We start from the raw sequence: 21,510 nt of genomic DNA on the forward strand, positions 1-21,510 counted from the left end.
AGGCCCGACAAGTCACTGTGCTAAAGGTTCACCTGCTGGTCGCTGAGTGAATTGGGGAAACTCACTGCTGGAAAGGAGCCACTCGAATGAGTCGGTAAGGCCAGGGGCCTTCACCTGCCTTCCTGATTGAGCCCGGCAACCAGCGGTATGAGTGCGGGAGACTCGGCGCATTGTGTCGCTGTGCTTGCTGTTCGTGTGCTGGTCCTGAGTGAGTGTGAGGAGTTGAAACAGCACTGTCCCAGGGGTTTCACTAGCATCCGTGGACGCCAGGTCACAAAGCATCAATGAACAAAGTCAGTATCGGAGTTAGTGAGACAATTCAAAAGTGAACTAAGAACACCTTTAAATATAACAGTTCAGTTTGTGAGATGGGTTAATAGTCGTTGTCTCTCTTCAAGTAGTTACATTTAAATGGATAAAGGCAGTAATACGTGCTTTAGCATTTGTAAGTAAGTATAGATGGGTAAGGCTATGCATAAAAATTGGGAATATTTTTTTCATACCAGTAGTGACTAGTTCGAATTAGCCTAATCGTCTAGTGGATGACCGAACAGAATGTAATCAGTTGTTGGTCCGAAGTATGCTGGTTCAATTGTTTCTGTCTGTGCATGCTAAATCATATGTTTAGTTCATGCAGGCCCATGCTATGCTACAGAGGAGTGAAATGCATGGGGACCTGCGAGGAGCCGTTTACTCACGTTGTTGTAGGTTACCTGTTCTACTGCCTAATTTTTTGTTTCAATAAATGTTTAATATGTAAGTCTCATTTTCGCTTCACCACTGTGTTATCTTTCAAGTTAATGTTGTGGGTTAGGCATCGATCAATGATCATGACTACCAAACCATAACAAATTTTTTGTCTACTTTAGAGGTCAGGTATTTTTATTTATGTACCAACCACCTTTTTGAGGTTTGTTCATAGTTCAATCATAAATATAAAACTGTACAGGTTATCTGCCCTGCTTATATCTTAATTATGTCCTGGTTCCCTGAAATTCTGTGAATACAAATTGTACTCTTACAACAACCATTTCGTAGACCAATATTTGGTATTTTTTAGCATTCCGTATAGATGTATCATTTTTATTGTATCACAGTATGCTTAGCTGGTACTAGCGATAAGCTATAGTGTTGAGATTATATTGTAATTGTATTGTTATTTTGAAAAGAAAGCTGTAAATGTTTGGGTTATAATTAATGTGAATGTGCAAATAAATGGGAAAAATAAAAAATAACACCACTTTGTGCCATAAAATGAACACACAAATGCATGTATCTACTCATTAGACGATTACCCACCTACTCATTAGACGATTACCCACCTTTACGGTTTGTCCGAAAGATTCTGTGACATACTATTTGTGCTCAATAAACCCAATTTTTCATTTGATATAAAATGTCAATTCAAATGCAACTAATAAAATGTTTTTGTCAAAGATGATTAGAATGCTAACAAAGGTTACTGGAACATGAATATTATATCAATTTCACTAAAAGAAAATAATTGAAAAATGGTTTGATTAAAAAAACATTTTTTAGAAATCTTTACAACCTGTTTCAAACAAGGTAATTATTACAATACATATTTACTACAACATAAATAATAACGTTGATTCCTTTAATAGACGGCTAAGCTGTCAGTTTACATAGGCTTTCTTTATTCATCAAAACTTTAATCTCATAAAATTGTACATACAATGTTTACAAATATGAACACACAACCTGTATAACTATAGCACCTTTCTTCAACCACCAAGGACTGTATAGATTTTTAAGCAATTTCACATACAATGAAAGTAACAAAGTACATATGTACTTGTTCTTTTACAACCTTCAATTTGTATTCGTTGTGTCACTAGGTTCGACATAGTGTATATATGTCTAGTGGATGACTTAACCCATCATGTCATTACAAACTGCATGCTGGAAGAAAAAGCTGTTTACGTACAAGCAGTAGTTACTCTGTCATAAGTTAACATGTATCAACATGCTTTGAACATCATTTATAATTAAAGGTAGCATGATTGTTACATTTTGCCTTAAAATAAACATCAAAAAGACCAACAACTATGCATTTGCATTAATTTCTGGTAACGTAACATAATGAAAAATTCTGTCACTTCACTGTCACAATTTTGCCAATTTTATTGGAAACACACTTTCATAAGTTTACTTGAAGTGCAATTATTATGCTATTATATTTTGCAAAAATGTTATAACCAGAATTACTATTAAACTAATATCAATATAGAACTAACTATATGAATTTTTTTACTTTTGTACTACAATGAATTTTGCAGTCTGTAAAATTTTAGCACAAAAGAATAGAATAAACCAAGACTAAAGGGGCCCTCACACTGGCAAAAATTTTACTCAATATTTTGAAGGTGTCGTGTTTGTACAAAAATATTGAGTGTGTGAGGAAATATATTGCGCAAAAAAAGGGGTGTTCAATATTTTGTGAAGTGTTCAAAAGTTTTCTGAAATTTTAGAAAAGTTTTGCGGACCCGTCAATATTTTGTAGCACGAGAATGCCGTGTGAGGGGTCCAGACCATTCAATATTGTTGTATATTGCCATGCACTTGACAAATAATAAGGTATTTTAAAGTAATATTGAGTAATACTGGAAGCATTATAAAACTTTATTAAAACGTAAAATCCTTTTATAGGCTTATTTAGTTTACTGTTAATTGGAACAAGTCAATTACGGACACCCGCCCTTCGAAGTAACACCTTAATTTGTTCCAGGAAAAGAGAAAGCTGATCAAAACAGCACAAATAAAATACTTTTTTTTTTCATAAGTATGTTAATAAAGACACTACTCCCATTAAAATCAATTTACAGTACTAATATATGTCTAAATACATTTGAAGTACATTTACATAAATATTCAGTACTATTTTGAGATAAAAAACCTAAAATAAATTTAAAAAGTTCATGGACCATATTGTTTACATAATAGGGCTTGGGCATAACATTATTAAGAGGCTCTAACAACATTTCTGAGTTACAAAATACTAATGTTATTTATATAGGAGATATATTACAATTCTAAAAAATTGGTTGTCTGTAAAGTCGGTTTACGGACGATAGTTTAACGTGACGTCATAAAAAAAACATTCATGAATTGATTGCATACTTTTATGAATTAAATTGAATCATTTTTATTGAATTATCACTATTTTGTATGGATACAAAGAAGGAGTGAAATTAAATCTACAATTTAATTGATAAATTTACTTTTATTTGCACTCATTAATTCAAATATGTTTATTACTTTAACGAAGAGATTATTTTAACTATAACTTTTATACGTGTTTGCTATTTAACGTCTTCCAATCTGTGTTATTTTGTTAAGGATAGGATGATGATAGGAAAAGTAGGAAACGAATGGAAGTGTTTCAAGTTTAATGTGACTTAAAAAAGTCAAATCGATGGTTGTTCCAATCGAGCGGAAGAGAGATAGATGCGGCGCACAATGAGCGTAACGGGACAATGTGTGTTACGGGACACTTTTTCGTGCGTGCAGCCGGCGTTCATCGATTTATTAGACGTTGTCACGTCAAATAACTATTTAACCTGTTAAAGTTATTCCAGACACTGTTGTTTACTTAATGTGTGTCTTCCATGATTTATCACTAGTGCATCCTAGTAGGCACAAGATAAAATAGCCCTCAAAGATTCTGGCTTTTTTCCTCCAGAGCTTCTGCTGATATACGAAATGGTGTAATATAAACATTGGCTGAACACTCGGCAGTCCTCAGAGATTATGCTGTGAAGGAAGTGAATCGCTACTGCTAGTTTGAATCTATGACTGTGCTACTTCAAATCATGCTGTTATTAAGTGGCGTCATTACTTCAAAACTCCACAAATTGAACAGCAATACTTTGAGAGGAAGGTGTAATATATTTTTTGGATCATAATACCGCAGTATGACCACGAGCAATCTGAAATTTTTGTAAAGGGATGCAACAAAAAATATTGTTTGTCTTAATCCTTTTTAGTAAAACGTAAGTAAAAACTTTTCTGAGCCCTAGGCTTAACTACATGGGCCAATACAAAAATTTCAAGACCAAATGTATTGAAGCATATTTTGTAGAAAGTTATGAATAAATACCTACAACTTAGTCAATATGAATACTTTTTCAAATAGCTAAGCAAAAAGTAATGACAGACATTTTATGAAGGAGAGTGCTTTCGGATAATGCACCTGATAAATTATTAGTCTTGATGAGTATTAACCAGTAAAATAGACTTGCAATTATCATTGCTAATGAAAGAAAGCGATACCGAAAATAATAACAAATTGCTGATAATCAGGTAAGTTAATTTATCTGCTACAAATTGGTTTAATAAAGCATTTAATGTTGGAATAATTGCAGTGATGGTCACGTCTTACGAAAATGTTTGCTGAATCGACAGACCTGTCTTCTAGGCCAGTGAAGGAAGTACTGTTTCCATGGTCATAACTATATAACCCATACATTTAATCACTGCTGCAATTACTTCCAATTTTTGGTGAGATTTCTTAGGAATGAAAAAGGTTATTCCAACATTGTATAGGTGCTGCACTTAATCAGTATCTCTGCCTGTGAATGGTATGTTTAGTACTCTTGGAGATGTCAAATGTATGACTACAGTTGCCTAACAAATCTAAATGCATCATATACACGCAGTTTAAGCATACCAACTGTCTTTCCCATGCTAGCATGTTTATTTCTCAGCTTTGTATGTACAAAACCAGCATTTTCTTCCATTATTCAATGCATGGGTGCATCTGGCCACTAACATATTTCACACAGATTTGTGTTTGAATATAACTATGTGAAAGGATGATAAGAAATTCCCAAACTCTTAGTGAACAACCAAAAATTATTTGCAACTTAAGTAACATGATATAGTTAATCAACAAACAAATTTATTTGTATCATATTAAATAAGATGTTTCCTTCACAGTTTACTATACAAAAAATATATATATTTTTTAAATACATCAAGAGTAAAATCCAATCTTCAAAATTTACGAACATAAGCTCTTCATTTATTCATGTACACTGCGAGTTTGGCTCTACAAAAAAATATAGTAAATTACTGAACTGAAATCAACTCGTAAATAACTTTTCAAAATAAATACCTTTACCTTTATATAAAAAAAACTTTTTACAATGTCTTTAAACATGACTTTTCTTGAAAATAGGCATACTACAAAAATGCACAAACAATGTGCCTCTGAAAACAGACAAGCCTTGTGAGGGATAGGCCTACTACACAACCACTACATGAAATGCTAATGGATTATACAACAAAGAACCACAACATGTTATTAATAATCTGAAATCTCTCACAATCATAAAGAACAAAACAGAAAAGTTTCTCTAAAAATTATGTTACAGAATTAGAAAAAATATGGGAAAGAACTGATACTGCTTCTAAAGCATATTAGCTAATACAATATACCGTGTTTTATCACATAATTGTCGCACGTGCATAATCGTGTTATTTTGGGCATCAAAATTTGGAGTAAAAAATTCTCGCATAATCGTCGCATGATGTTTATGGTCCCGCTGTTAGATTCCGAGCACTTTGTGTAGGTAGTTTTCCCGGATAAAATGACGTATTTTCAAATTGAAATAATATTCATTCGGATATTACTGCTTACGTTGTCTGATGTGTAAATTTTCTTTTAAAGATGTTTTCAAACGTTATAACCTTTATCTGTTTGTCTTCGTCGCAGCTGTGTACTGCTTATATAACTGTAGCCAGAGCTTGTTGGCATCATTCATGTTTGGTTATGTTGATTCCTGTATAAAGAGCGCACATGTAGTCGAATATCGATATTGATACCTCGCCAATTGCATGCAACACATGTGCTATGTCTAATGCTGAGTTAACTATATTTGATAGCCCACATTCTTTCGTGGTGTGTACTACGACGATAGTTTGTGTTAGTTCTGCCTCATGTTTGGGTCATTGTTTTCATTTTTCTTTTTTAAGTTGAACAAAACGTTTTTGTTGCTGACTTATTAATTTAAATTGTTTGGCATGCTTTGTATACTCTACTTCTTAAATAAATGAAACGGTTTTGTTTTTTATGACTAACTTTACCTTCCAAAAATGCTTTTTTTGCATAAAAATTGCACCCCTACTTTTCAAACTTGATTTTAGTATAAAATGTGAAACGATTATGCGATAAAAAATGGTATTACTAAAACATATTTTTACATCATTATGCTTTTCTGCACAAACACCGACACTACTATATTTCACATTTCTCCTATTAAATCTACAACACATTTAACATTGTACTTTTTTTTCTACACTATCAAAAAATAAAAGACTTCAAAATAAAAAATTTATGATTAAATCTGCAAATTGTATTTCATTAGTATGCTCGTAATACTGCACTCATGAACCTGCAGAGCTATCAAAAAGTTCCTACATTGTACAGTTTTGATTATTTCTTAAACGAATGTTACATAGTATGTAACATTACTTAGTTACATTCAAGCACTCACAAGTGCAGTTCTTAGATTCTTTGTGTATTAATTTTTGTATCTCTCAACGAATGAATGTTTACTCATGCCCACAAAAACTATCTGAGGGATGCACACAACATTTTAAATGGTGGTGTTTGTGGCACTGATTGATGATAATCGCAGTAAAATTTTGTAAAGACTTACACTCCAAGCAAGTTACGACGAAATGTTTGTACTTACAAGCTTCCAGTCTCGTCGGCATAGTCATTCGAGACTGGCATCCGCCACACAAGTCAGGGAAACAGAGGCAGGAATCAGCCATGACCTTAAGTCAGGAAGCACGGATGACCAATATCTCGGTGGATGGAGCGGAATTCGAACCTGTGTCGCCCCGACTGCAAGTTCGACATTTTACCGTTACGTTACCTTGCTCATTGTGCGCCTTTACACAATGACATAATTTCGTCTAGACTGTTGACTTGTCTTCAGCACCCTCTTTACTTCCATCTCTCCAACTAACCAATGTTTCTTCTCCCACTCTACATTGCAGCTAATATAAGCGCACTTCTGCCAACATAACCGCAACTCAAGACATACATGCTCATGCCATAACCAATGTTCTGTTGAACAAGACCCTAAACGGCTGTTAACAGTTTGAAAAAGTTTAACTTTGGTTAAGGTGAGAGGTGCAGAAATGGGATGATACAGATACAGCATAGCATTTGTACCACTCTATTTCTTAAAGGATTATGTTAAATAAACAATGTAGGAACAAACTGATTCCAGTTTTTTCATACTAAAAAAATGAATTATATTATTAGTGAATCATATTCATGCCAATTTTTTAAATTGATTTAAAAATTAATTCTCGTGCATGGACAGAATGTAATTATGAGTTGTTAAATATTAGTAAAGTTTTCTACATTACATAACTGCATCATCATGGATAATTATTCTAGAGAGTAAAGTTCCTTAAATGGTAATGACACCTTGTTTTTTTATTGATACAGTGAAACCCCTTATTTACGTTACCGTTATTTACGTTTTCCCGTTATTTGCACTATATTCTTCAGGTCCCGTTTGGTTCCCATTTAATCCAATATAATACTTTCACGCGAATTACGTCTAAAAAATCTAATCCATCCCACTATTTACGTCACGTAACAACGATAGTAGGCCTAAAAACATTGTGAAAAACGTAACTTTTAAGGCCCTGGCAGAATGAACAGTGCTGATGGCAATGCTGATGGCTGGTGAACTCTGATTGGCCATTTGTTTCACTACTACGTCACCACCAGCATTCGAATGTGGCTGATGGCTAATGGCTGGCCAAGTTCGGCCAACTTCATCTTTTCATGGCTGGTCAGCACACCAGCCATCACGTGACAACCACCAGCAACCAATTGTAATGTATTTTGAAAACTGTGCGTTCGCGCATGCGCAGTAAACTGTGTTTATGTTTTGGTTCTGATTCCTCATCATCATCAATATTTTTAAAATCCATTGTGCAAAAACAAAGGCTATTAATATTTTTACGATAATGATTTTATTTTGCGCAACCTTTTATTAAATATAATTCCGCAAATATTATTATCAATTTGAAAGACCTACTCTTATGAGAATTCCCTCCTGTTACATTAATTCAAACTAAAGTACACATGTAAAACTGACATGAAACAAAGTATTATAAGAAAAACTTGTAAGTAAAAGGAATTAGACAGTTATTTTATTCTATATTAAAGTGAATTAAAACAGCAACAAAAATTTCGAATTGTTGACAAAGGTCCACGTGATTTTTTTCATCACAGCAGATAACACGAGCGTCAAAGTTTGCAAACAAACAACTGAAGGACGAAATTACAACATGACTGCCGATTCTACCGCTGATGCGGCGATCTGTCCATCAGCCATTGGCCGTGATGTGCCTAGTGAATTTGGGATCTGCCATCAGCATCGCATTTGCCCGTTTCATTGGCTGATTCTGCCACCAATCAGCAGCTAGCAGCCATCAGCATTGCCATCAGCACTCTTCATTCTGCCAGGGCCTTTATAGTCGGCAGTGAACATTTTAAATCGCAAAATAAACATATTTTATAACATGAAAAGTTGCTTTTATTTCTAAACATATAATAATTTAAGCCTAGGCAATTATAGCAGGAGACAATCTAAAATGTACTCGGGAAAAACGTAAACTCACGAATGTATAAACGTTGTTACTATATTTATGTCACAACTTAGCCGAAATACTGGTACGAGACATAAACTTCACTAGATAAAATGAGCGGAGTCTTTGTAACTGTTTTAAACGTATTTTATAATTTTGGAAGTATTGTACAGTTGATGCATATTTTTTAAACTAACCATTTATATCTGGGGATCGTAAATAATTAATTATTGGTATAAAGACATCAAGATGAACGTAAACTTGAACACGTCACGGCAGCGAGAAAACTGGTGCGTATACCAATAAACTGGTATTAGAACTGGACAAAACTGGTACACGGGAGGTGGAGCTTATATTTTTTTCCGCTAAGCTCGCATCTATTGGCTGGCTGCTGATGGAACGTCACGAGTCTGGGCGGAGCGTTGAGTGAGTTATACTGCGCATGCGCAGCTCAGACAACAGAGAGAGCCAGCCGGCGGCTACACCGCGCCATAACAGCTGATTGAGTACGATGACCTTTCTCCGCGCATGGCGCGCTATTGACGGTAAATTTCCAATTTGCGGCCCTTTTTTTTTAATTTTTTTACTGTGGTGCAATGCGTATGTGTAATGTAGCCCGCATTTGTTATGAACGCTGCATGATGTGACTGTATTTTAATTAACTTTAACGTATTTCTTACTTTTCCCTTTATTTACACTTTCCCGCTTTTTACACTTTTTTACTTTGTCCCCATGAAAAGTGCAAGTAAGGGGTTTTGCTGTATTTTGACATAGAACTTAAAAAGGGGTAAATCTAATAAAATATTTTTAAAATATTTATACGCTTACTAAAATCAACCATGTCACTGAATAGTTAAGCCATTTTTTAAAAAACAATTTTACAGCTTGCTAAATAAACCCACTACAAGACAATTTTATTTAGTCCGTGTTAGGGTCTCACATCAACAAGCAAACAGTTACTTTTAAACACTCATGAATTTGAGTCTAAAGGAGAAAAAAAGCAGCGAAATAATTTCTAATACATACTAAACCCTGAGACATATAATAAAGATGGTGTCTATACAAATCTGCAGTAAAATTTCCCTGACTTTTTAAAAAAATTATATATTTTTTTTATGATTTCCTGAAAGAAAAAACAAAAATACAGCCTGCACAATTACCATAGATGGCCTAAAATTATATAACAAAAATAAAAAGTCAAACCGAACCTTGCATACGCCATTTTATATTGTAAACGACTATGCACTATAGTGTATACAACTATGCAGAAAATACCATCTGAAAACCAAATATTTCACAGCCTGGGTGATGTCAGACTAGAACATGAAATTTCCCCCTCAAATTACCACCACAAAGGAATTTATATGAATTCTCCAGAACTCCCTGATTTTCCAGAATGTGGACAACCTGATAAATGTAAGGATGCTCTGATTTTATGGGCATTACAAGCCTGGTTGCTGCAACAAAAACACGGGTGTGCAAACTTGCACAAAAAATGCAATGGATGCAATAAACTTAAAAAAAAAAAAAAAAAAAAACTTTTGCTCTCCAATTATTCATACCAGAAGCAGCTTTCACATACAGCTACAAAATTTTGAAATCCACTTGTTAAATCTAATTTCAAAGCAGCTACCAGACTGAACAAAACCACACTAAAGGTTATGGAGAGGCAAATGAATGACTGGTATTAATGGTACTTTATATCACATGTTTAGGTTTATAATAAATAATAAAGCTCCTGGCTGCTGAGCCAAAGATTCCTCCACCTCCGTGCTGATGAACGCAGAAACTCCCTTCCATGATGGCCTGAGGTACGTTGTGGTGTTATCCGGATCGCCCAGCTTAGCAATGAGCATCACGACTTATTGACATCAAATGCTAAAAAATTTTTTACGCCCACAATTACATTTAATTAAATGATTAATATTACTTAAAATGTCATTGTGCAAAACAAAATGAAATTTGCAAATGCACCTTTCTAGTAATTTAAGTACTCGAGAGCATAATAAAACACAGAGTTCTTAAATTGTCTTAGTGTAGGCAAGCTGCATCACTGACATCAAAGGAAGGTACTTACTACCTGCTACCCAAAACAGCAAGAAAATTTTCTCAGGAAAATCTTACAAATCATATATTGTGATCAAGAGATTTTCTGAATGAATATTTTAAGATCCTAATGTCACTCAGAGTAGATCATACATTATATAGCACACACAGGCTGAGTTTGGATGTTTTGGCAATTTGTGATATTCTGTGCACACTTCTGTTACACATTTGCACAGTGTTTCAACTCTGCGGCAAAGCTGCAGTCGCTCACAGTTTTTCTCTACGAAGATCAGTGATGCCAGAAAGAAACTAACTTCTGCTAAACGTACAATATTAAAAAAAAAAAGTTAAAACTATAGGTATATAAAATAATAATTTCAAAATGTAACTATGCTGGTAATTTCCACTACTTTTACTTAATTTACAATGTTTCTGCTATAATTTGTGTGATCCTGCAATGGTTGAATTCAAACATGCCACATGTTATCTGTTGAGAATGTCAACTACTGATTACTAGTGCAAAATATTGAGTGTTCAAGCATTGACAATAACTGGGTAGTCAGCAAACCTGTGATAAAATATTCCCTGACTTTTACAGGCTTGGAAATTATTTTTCCTCAACCATTGACATTCAAATTCAAAATAGAGATTCGATAGGCAAACCACATTGCAACAGGCCACTATCGATTATTTTTTCACACTATAGTCAATAGCACTGAAGTCAATAAGTATGGTAAAGTGCTGATATACTTATGACCAAAAAAGAAATGGGAGAAAAGTGAGAAAACTTATCTTAACTCTGCGATATGGGTTGGAATGGGGGAAGAAAAGAAGTCTACGTGGAACCGGTTCAAATCAAAATAAATCTCTGCTATAACTTTAGGAGATTCCATGAACCCCCCCTGTTGCTAGCCACCCTGAATAATGCTTCAAAAACATAACCTAAACGGAATGAATAATTCACTGCCAAGATTTTCGCTCCAGTTATAATTTGTGTAGTTATTTTGGCTTCTAGATGTAAAGAAATCAATTGTAATCAGATCTATCTAGTTTTATACTTCAGTTTTGTTTGAAGCAAATCCTAATCATTTCCTTGTGAAACAAATGAAATGAAGAACCATTGTCTAATGCTCTAGACATGCGTGGAAACTCAACACACTTAATCATCATTGCTTCAAAATCACGAACATTGGCTTAGCATTAAACTTGGTGAATGGACTCAGTTTAATCTGCTGAGTGGTGAATATCATATTCAACACTATATATCACTTGGCAAATTACTTTATGAACGTACAAACTCTGGCCACTGGTTTAAGTAAACTATTCACACCTTATTTTAGAATTTGGCATACTGCACAAAAATTCAGCAGCACAGCAACAAAACTATTCACAACAGTACTCATACAAACATTTGCAAAACCAATTTAGAAACTTTTTGATAGCTCCCTTAAAATAACACTGTGATCTGCAAGCTAATGAAACAGTTCAAAACTGTGGCAACTTTTCCTGACAATATTTTACAGATAAATGAACAACAACTTAGTCCTAACTACTGCATAACATTGGTTTTTAAGGAATGGTCTGCAGAACACTCACTGACTTCCTTTAACTAAACCACATTTTTCGCAGTAATTCTAAATTCCAACTGAAACATAAATATAACCAATAATTTGTTTTTAACTTTGTAGGAAATTGATTATTGTTTACAGACAAAATCTAGATAAAACTGCTGTAAAACTTTACCTTACAAAAGCTACAAAAACACTTTTAGGCTCTCCAATGAGCTGTATCACATTTGAACACACTAGTTAGTGCACAATAAACACACACATACACAAGTAACTTCTTAAGGCTGATCTTCCAAAAAAATATATATATAAAAATATGTCCCTAAAAGTAGTCTAAAATTTTCTTAACATAATCAAAATTCATACAAAATGGCTAGTAATGTTTAGATTATATACAAAAGATTAAAATCTATAATATATGACCCTGTAACCTTTCTTTCAAGATCGACAACATCACCGCTCTTTGAAGTAAGGTAAAAGTTGGTTTTACAAATCACAACAATGCACATAAAGATTTAATTGAGGCCTACAAGGTTATAATGAAGCTCAAAACATTTTGGTTAATGACTTGGTGCTCCCATGAGATGTCAGGTAGGGATCAAATTACTGACCCCTGTCCCATTACATGAGCTGGAGCCTGTACACAGCCAGACAATTCTTACTTTGAAGAACAGAAGGTAATGTGAACACATAACAAGTGCAATACAAACAAAATTAAGATAATTTAAGTCATTCCTTGCCTCCTGCAATTTCTTTAGTTGCATCATGCTGTTTACCTCTTGCACTGGCTTCAAATTCCGAACCACTTACACAAACTCGCGCAAATACCCTATGCCAAAAACCATCAAAAAACACGAAGCTATCTCTCAGTTTCACAGGCAGTTCAAACATAGCTGTAGTGCAGTTATATGGAAGAACAGTAGCAGTGAAGATAATGCTACCCCAGCTACGAAACATAACTCACAACCACCAAGCAGTTGGACTTTTGAGTTTTATTTTTGTTTTCTACTCATTCATTGAAAAAATAAAGTGCGGCAATAGATAGTCTAACATAGAACATTGGATAGTCACGACCAAGCTATTACAAACATGACTGTACTCTCCAACTAAGTGCTGCTGTGTGAGCAGTGTGATGTAATGAATATATTTACGATAAAATTGAATTATTTTTCAATTTTCCGAGTACATGAGTACAGAAGTTTACCTGATAAAACATTTGTAATTTTTAAAGTAGAATAGAACCCATTATAATGTGGTTGGGTAATTCATAGTCAGGTTTACCGTGGGTAACTCACGTCCTCTGCCAGACAAAATAAGAATAGTGTAAAGTTTTTAGTATTTGCAGCAACACTTATGAGCACATGCCTGCCCTCTCCTTGTGCTGGGAATAACAGATGTTGAGCATCATTTATTCCAATCTGCTCCCTTTGTATTTGGTTTGTTACGTCAAAGAAACCTTAAAAAGTGCTCACTGAAAATTGACTCTACAAAGAAAGAACATACAAAAGCACCTTAGTGACATAACACTTAAGTTAGTTGACAGTTGGAGATCTGTTAAAAGAAGAATATACATAAAAGATAAGTTGGTTGAGTTTAAGTGATTATGACTGCAAAATTGATAGTAATATTTGCAGTTCATGAGTAGAAAACTGTGTAGTCATTTATTTTTAAAGTAAGTAGAGATAGGATGAGACTCAAAAACCCGAGCAGAGTTGAGCGAATAGCTAAAGCTTGACTTGACTCAAAAGTAGAGTTCATTGCACTCGAAAGGATGAGAATCAACAATCTATTTCTTATAACTTGATACATATTTGATGTGTGCAATGAGCATAAAATCACGTGCCATTATTTTGCAAACACTTCACAGTGTGTTTACATCAGCACAGTTTTCTTTAATTACAGTTAATTTTACTTAATTACACTGCCCAAAAAACGTAAAATGTTTATTCCTTTATTTACGTTTCAGAACACTGTGAAAGACGCCATTTTGGAATGGCCTGATGCATGTCATAGATTTGTACCACAGAAAACAAACTACGATAAGAAAAAAATGTTTGAAATTATAGCTTTTCTTCCTACTACAGCAGCAATTGATAGTATCACATTTTGGCATGAACATAAAAGTGTTGCACCATGTATCTTCAAATCTTTGATTATCTAGTAAAAATGGTGGACTGCTTTATTTGTGTTCACAACAAAAGTTAATACATCTTTTACACATAGTTTGATGCCTATTTTTATTGAAAGAAATGATTGATGTGACATTTGAAAATATCTAAGTATGGCAGAAGAAAAGAAAACTAATACAGAGATAATTTTCTGTTTGTTTACATATACCCTCTTTTATGTAATTTTCTGTTTGTTTACATATACCCTCTTTTATCTAATTTTCTGTTTGTTTACATATACCCTCTTTTATCGCATAATCGTCGCACCTATATTTTAGGGCGTCAAAATTTGGATAAAAACACCTCTCGCGTAATCGTCGCATGTTTTTGGTCCCTCTATTAGATTCCAACGCTTTGTGTGGGTATTTTTTCTGTATAAAACAATGTATTTTAAAGTAGAAACTAATATTTATTCAGAAATTACCACTTACTTATTTAATTATCGGAAATACAAAGTGTTCTGATGTGTAAATTTTCTTTTAAAGACATTTTTAAACGTTACAAACCTTTATCTGTTCGATTGCGTCGCAGCGGTGCACCGCTTATAAAAATGTAGCCAGCACTAGTTGGCATCATTCATGTTTGGTTATGTTGCTTCTCGTATAGAGCGCGCACACAGTCGAATATCGATATCTCGCCGATTGCATGCAATGCACGCTCTCTGTGAACTGCCAAGTTAACTACATTTGATGACCCGCACACACTCGTGGTGTGTACTACGATAGTTATGCGTTCGTTCAGGCTCGCATTCGGATCGCAGATTTTGTTTTTCTATTTAAAGTTGAAGAAAGGTTTTTGTTACAAGACTTATTAGTTTAAATTGTTTGGCGTGCTCTTTTATATGTCACTTTTTAAATAAACGTACATTCCATGAATGGGTTTTGTTTTTATGAATAACTACCAAACAAACATTTTTTTTTCTTGCATTAAACAAACTAAATTTTAGTATAAAATGTGCGACGATTATGCAAAAAAAAAACGGTTGCACTGTAAAGTGTTTGCTATATAGTGGTTAATTATTAAATGTTCATTGCACATGTCAAATTTGGATTAAGTTTTAAGAAAATATACCGTAAGGCTCACTCGGTTGAGTTCAATCAACTCTAATTTTGAGCAGAGTTGAGCTGAAGCTACTAGCTCAACTTGGCTCAAGTTTTCGATTCGCAGTCCATCTCTACTGAAATCATCACCTCACTGCTTTAGTTGATGTGACTAAATGGAGGGCATCCTCTCCCTACATCTACCACTATCATGCCCATGTTATCTTTCCATCTGGGCAGGCTGGTCCAAGATTGACAAACTTGCACTTTGATGTGTCACACGGAGCTATGTAGTACCTATTCATCAGCTGCTGTAAGTGAAGTTAGATAGACTTGTGCGTGTGTTGCCTCTGCTTCTACACTCCAGGATATGTACCTCACTGCCACTTACATTAAAGCTTGAGCAATTGTTTTGTGACTGGATGGGTTAGCACCCAGACCAAACTCAAATAATTTGTAACGTAGGAGTAAGCCATGTTCCCCAACAGCACTTTACCCACAGTCTACTGTACTCAACCTTCAAATCCAACACAAGTATTGCCATTCTAGTCTGAATACAACTCTACCTATGTTGTCGAAACGAAAACCATCAAATCTTGAGAGAGCCTTAGTTGTACTCAATGTAAAATCATAAATGAACAAAGCTAATGCTAGTCCACTGGGCCAACAACTTTTCATACTTATGAATTTCCTAGCTATCATAATTATAGTTATAAAGTAGGATGCATTAAATAAAGTTTGTCATGTTATGGTCTGTACAATAACTACTAACAATAACTACTAACTCTGATCCCTACATATGATTTAACCTGAAAATAATAATAAAAAAAACCTTTTACAAATTCAATACCAATACACAGAATGCTTGGTAACTACTAGGCATAAATTTAATGTGTGGCAGAGAATGCCAAAACAAATGGTTTATGTTAAAGGACAAATGTCAGAAAATGCAAACATACAAAGTTACAGGTATGAACAGTAGTGCACAAATTTGAATTTTGTGTGCATCTAGGCACCACCATCCTTTGACATAGAGGACATAAAATTGCAGCACAGTGTTGTATTATGTTCAGAGGCTTCTCAGGAAGAATGTGACAAACCAGGTCCAACATTTAGAGTTAGTTAAAAGAACTAGCAACCAGCATTATGGTCTATAACACAGTGGATGGATTGTTGTGGTATGTGCACACAGCGCAATGTTGACAATTTAGTACGGTACAGTGCTGTGGTGAGGGCAATGGTGAGAGACATTGCAGCAGAAGAAATGTTCGTTTATTAAGGGCACTTGCACAATTGAAGTGTATCCATAGCGAAGACCTTCATATGTCTTGAAAAGCAACTGCGTGAAACTGGAAGTCTCACACCACGAAGGGTTGCCGCAGATTCCAGAACTGTTTGAACACTACGGTTTGAGGAAGATGTCCTGAATCTTGTGGCTCAACAGGCTTCAACAACAAATCAGGCCATAAGTGCAGAATCTGTCTGTTGGTAACAGAGCCATATGGGAGACTCAGATACTGAAGTGGCCCCTGGATGTATGCCAAATTAAAACTTGTACGCTACTCTTCATATCTACAACTTTGAAGGGTAGTGTTTCTTTATATTTGTTCCTTAACAAAAACCACTTTATTTATCATTCACTGCCACCCTTTAAATTTACTTTCAGGAATTTTCTGAAAAACAAGCAGTTTTTTTCCCTTAAATCAAAACATTACATGTCCAAGGTAAAATCATTAGAGGACTAAATAAATACCCATTTAAATCAACTAAATATTTATATATAACCCAGTAATTCGTTAGAGTGGAAGTTTTACTACATGAATCTTTAAGAACACTCTTCCAAGTAGGACCGTGCGATTCTGGTTTATATTGGTCGGTTAGGTTCTGGTACAAGTTTAGATTAAAAACCTTGGTCCTCAGTTCTCGGTTCTTGTTTCGGTTCTTGTAAAGAAAAAAGTTTAATTCCTTAGTGCTAAACATAAAATATGAATGAAGTTTGATGGGTCATTATTTGGTTACCGAAAACAATTCAATAACATAGAAAAGATGAGTGAGTAAATTCTTTGCACTAGCCTACAAATTTTTTTTAAAGGAATTTTTACGCTTACCTCAAATCATGAAATAGGTAAGATAATGTAACTTGTTTTAAATAGTCAACAGTTTTAACATGCTTTGGTGACAACAGGTTTCACTCACATGCTTTGTTTATTTGTAGTTTGCCTTTTACTTAACGGTCAGAAATTGTAACATTCCAATCAATAAAAACAGTACCACCAATTCATGAGAGAAAATGAAGACCCCATGTTGATTTCATTGGTGTTTGTGCAATAATAAATATTTTTTTGCTATACACATCTATTTTTTCGCGAGTTATTACATTGCGAGACGTTGGCGACATTAAAAGAATGTGTTTGTTTACGTTTCTCGCAGGATAAACGTTTTGTTAACATTACCGTTCACACAAAGTAACAGCAATGTACAAAAATCTTTGGAACCGAAACAATTTCAAAAGTCGGTGTCAGACTTTTTTTTTCCTTTGAAGGGACCAAAACCGGAATGGAAAAATCAGGAAATAGCACAGGCCTACTTTTAAGTAACTCAAGCTACCTCTGAAATCATATAAATAAAGTATGATAACATTGGAATACCAGCCTTAGGCTTTAACATTCTTTCAATTAATGACTACATTTTTTAAGTATTATATGATGTGGGGTTAGGATATGACTAATTGTACATATATTTTGTGATACATACATAGATAGATACATACATACATACATACATACATTATACATACATACATAAGAGAGGTATACTATATTGATTTACACTCAATATTCCCCCAGGAACCAAATGCACCCGCATCACAGCCCTGGCAGCTTCGTCTAGCTCTTCAGAAACTAAAGTGCGAGTCTCTACCTGCGTCTTGAAGAGCTTCTCAATGGCCTTACTGGTAGCCTCATTGGGAGACTGCACGTTACCATGTTATTGACTAGTCACCAGCAGGTAGAGTGGCATGCACTGTGATGTTGGAACTGCCACAATTCGCCATCCTCCTTGGTCACTTCTGACTGGCAATGAAAAAGTTCCAGAGGGTCACCACACATTCAGTGTGGTCGATAATCACCAGAGATTCTAACAAGCCAAACAGGTGTTGCTACAGCTATAATATTAATCAGAGCAGGCTTTGGAGGCCATCTGCTGTTTGGAGCCATTTAATACTCCCGCAACGATGCCATTTCATGGACTTTGTGAGTTGCAAAAAGTTGGCCGGGCAGAGAAAAATAATTTTCCCAAAAGTGGTTCCAAGTCAGCTTGAAGAAGCTGCCACACTCATGGTGCAAGTGCATTCATATGCCTTCATGGGAAATAAATTCATCAGGTGGACCTATCTACCGAACAATTAAAATCCGTGTCTGTATAAAAATAAAGTGTAAATCAACATAGTAATCCTACTGTATAGTGAAGAATACAGGGTTTTGCACTGACCAATTTAAGTTTAGAGTTCAAGCCACATCAAATCAGTGTTTTTCGTCCAATGGTTTGCTCATGATGACAAGCCCTCATTTGAGTTCAGAAAATGTCTGAAAGTGCAATCAATGCAAAAATATAAAATAAAAGCACCAATTTAAAGAAGCTCATACAAAAAGGCTATGCTTATCACACATGTATGTATTATGCTTACATAATGCATTTACATTAAGTTGCAGAATTTAACTGCAACTGTTTGAAGGAACTTGGCCTTTGGATGCTGGCTAGATTACTGTTTTACAGTACAATACATAATGATCAAAAATTATAGTGATAAAAATTAAAAGCCAAGTTTATTCATGTTCGTATTTGGTTTACTTAATGGAAGAAACTCAATGCTGTATGAACAATCTTCAAAATAGACCTGTCAGGAATTAAAAAATATAGCTACACAACAAACGAGTACCATGAAACATTTTGAGCAGAAGCACAAAAATGCTGTGTTAACCTGATACTATAAGCCAGATTTTGATTCATGAACTTCACACATGGTTCTTTCAGTTGGTTGCAAAACAGAATTAACAGTTTGTAAAGAATGTGTAGAAACTATGGAAGATAATGATACACCACCATCAGTTTTTTCATTGGGTCGAAGCACACAGCTATTGCCTGCAGTGTTATTAACACTTTGTTTTGGCGACATTAAAGATGAAGGATCTAAAGTGACTTCTTTTATGTCATCAGACCTGTGTATTCCACTCTGTTGAAAACTAATTTTGGCTACTGTTGCAGGACTGCGAGGAACAGAGACAGCTGTGTTGATAACTGGCTCGTGAATAGGAGTTGAGCTTATCGGGGGCCAAGAAATGTCCTTGGCAAGATCTCGCTCGATGGCCAGGTACTTTCGTCTAGACTTGTTAACATCGTGGAACATGAAACGTAGTTTACGGAAGACAACGTAGTCAACGATAAAATATTCAAAAAAACACGACAAAACCAAATTTGCAAAACCTATCCCAACCATGACAAAACGAAAACTCATGACAGGAGGTAATCTTAAATCAAGTTTGTCTGCCAGCCACTGGGTTGGACCAATGATCAAATACAGTGTACAAACAGTAAGGACAATTAAAGATGTACAATAACCCCAACTGTTTAATACTGACTTACGGTATGGAGCACCTTTAGAAAATACTAGAGCTAGAATAATATATTGCAAACTTGAAACAGAAAACAAAGCATAGTTTTCATAACACGCTAAACTATTATTCTCACCTTTTGCAGTGGCATTGTAAGGCTCAAACCATTCCGTTTGATGCACTGCATAAAATGAAATGCACTGGAAAAAAATCACAAATCCTACCTGAGACATCAGGGATAGAATTGGTGAAAAAGAAATCAAAGAGAGTATAGGGGGGCTCTTTGCAAGAGGACCATCGTATGCTTCAATACGTCCAAAGAAAAATGCAAAAACCGTGATTAAGAATAGATCTATGTACAGAAATTCAATGTCTGTGAGGTTACTTTCAATGGAGTATAAAATCATAACCGTCACAAACTGTGTCAAACTGTAAGCGGCCATGTATTTAAAAATGCCGAAGGACGTGACCAACGCAGCTCTTCCCTCACGTATGACGTGCGGCACACATGATATGTCTGCATTCTTGGACGTGAACGGCGAAGCCACAGACGACTCTGCCTCAGAGAGTGATATCCCTGCATGAGCTGCTTTCAGGGCCCCACAGTCATTAGCACCATCTCCACACATCGCTGCAATAAATAAACATTTTTTTTTTACATATTAACCTATACAAATGCTTCATATACATCAACATACAATATGTACACCACACTCGATTTCTTCAAGTAACAACAAAACAAATCTTACCAAATTCTGTGCAACAATATACTTGTATTTTGGTCTAATAGACCTGCTTCCATTCTGCTCGCCTGTTGTTCCATAGGTAATTAATCCTCTACAATGCTGTATTAAAGATAATCATATAATTGTTACTTATAAATAATTTACCATGTTAATGTGGTATCTCATAGTGAATGAAGCCACTTGACTTCTGAGATGCCCAAAGGTACTAAGTGGCATCTTGTATACAATTCCACATATGTACCTACTTAAATAGAAATATAAGCTTTTGCATGTAGCTGGCAATGTGAAGTAGCCCCGAAGGATTGGAGGAAGACCACCTTTTCAGTTATGCCTTTGCACCATATTTACATTTGGGTAGTTTTCTAAAGTACAATAATTTTACATAATTACTCTGCTCAAAAAAAGTACAACATTTTAGCAACCTATTTTAAAGCCATACCCTTAAACCCTATATTAAACCCATACCTGTTAAACAGTCTTATTAACAATTTATTATGTTGTCTCATCAAATTCAGTACCATGGTTAGGTTTTCTGTAATCATTTAAATTCCAGCATCTTTAACCATGAAATTAGTCAGCGTCTGTGCGAGGTACTAAGAGGTTGCACGTCAGGTGGTGGTGTGAATAGAGAATTTTGCAGCTGTGGTCCGGGCTACACCAAACTTGAAACCTTTTTTCGAAACTTTTAA

The 21,510-nt window shown here is 34.9% G+C and overlaps 1 protein-coding gene across 5 annotated transcripts in view; it reads right to left on the bottom strand.

Annotated features, from left to right (window-relative positions):
- Positions 1-1,637: 1,637 nt before the first annotated feature.
- The window catches only part of LOC134529091 (polyamine-transporting ATPase 13A3), a 145,867-nt gene continuing 125,994 nt past the window's right edge, over positions 1,638-21,510 (bottom strand). For all 5 annotated transcript variants that reach the window (XM_063362814.1, XM_063362813.1, XM_063362815.1 and 2 more), the window contains one exon: positions 1,638-20,706. In XM_063362814.1, the coding sequence (XP_063218884.1) occupies positions 19,451-20,706 (1,256 nt within the window). In that variant the 3' untranslated portion in view covers positions 1,638-19,450. The remainder of the gene's footprint in view (positions 20,707-21,510) is intronic.

This window comes from Bacillus rossius, chromosome 2 (assembly GCF_032445375.1).
Source record: "Bacillus rossius redtenbacheri isolate Brsri chromosome 2, Brsri_v3, whole genome shotgun sequence".
NCBI lineage: Eukaryota > Metazoa > Arthropoda > Insecta > Phasmatodea > Bacillidae > Bacillus > Bacillus rossius.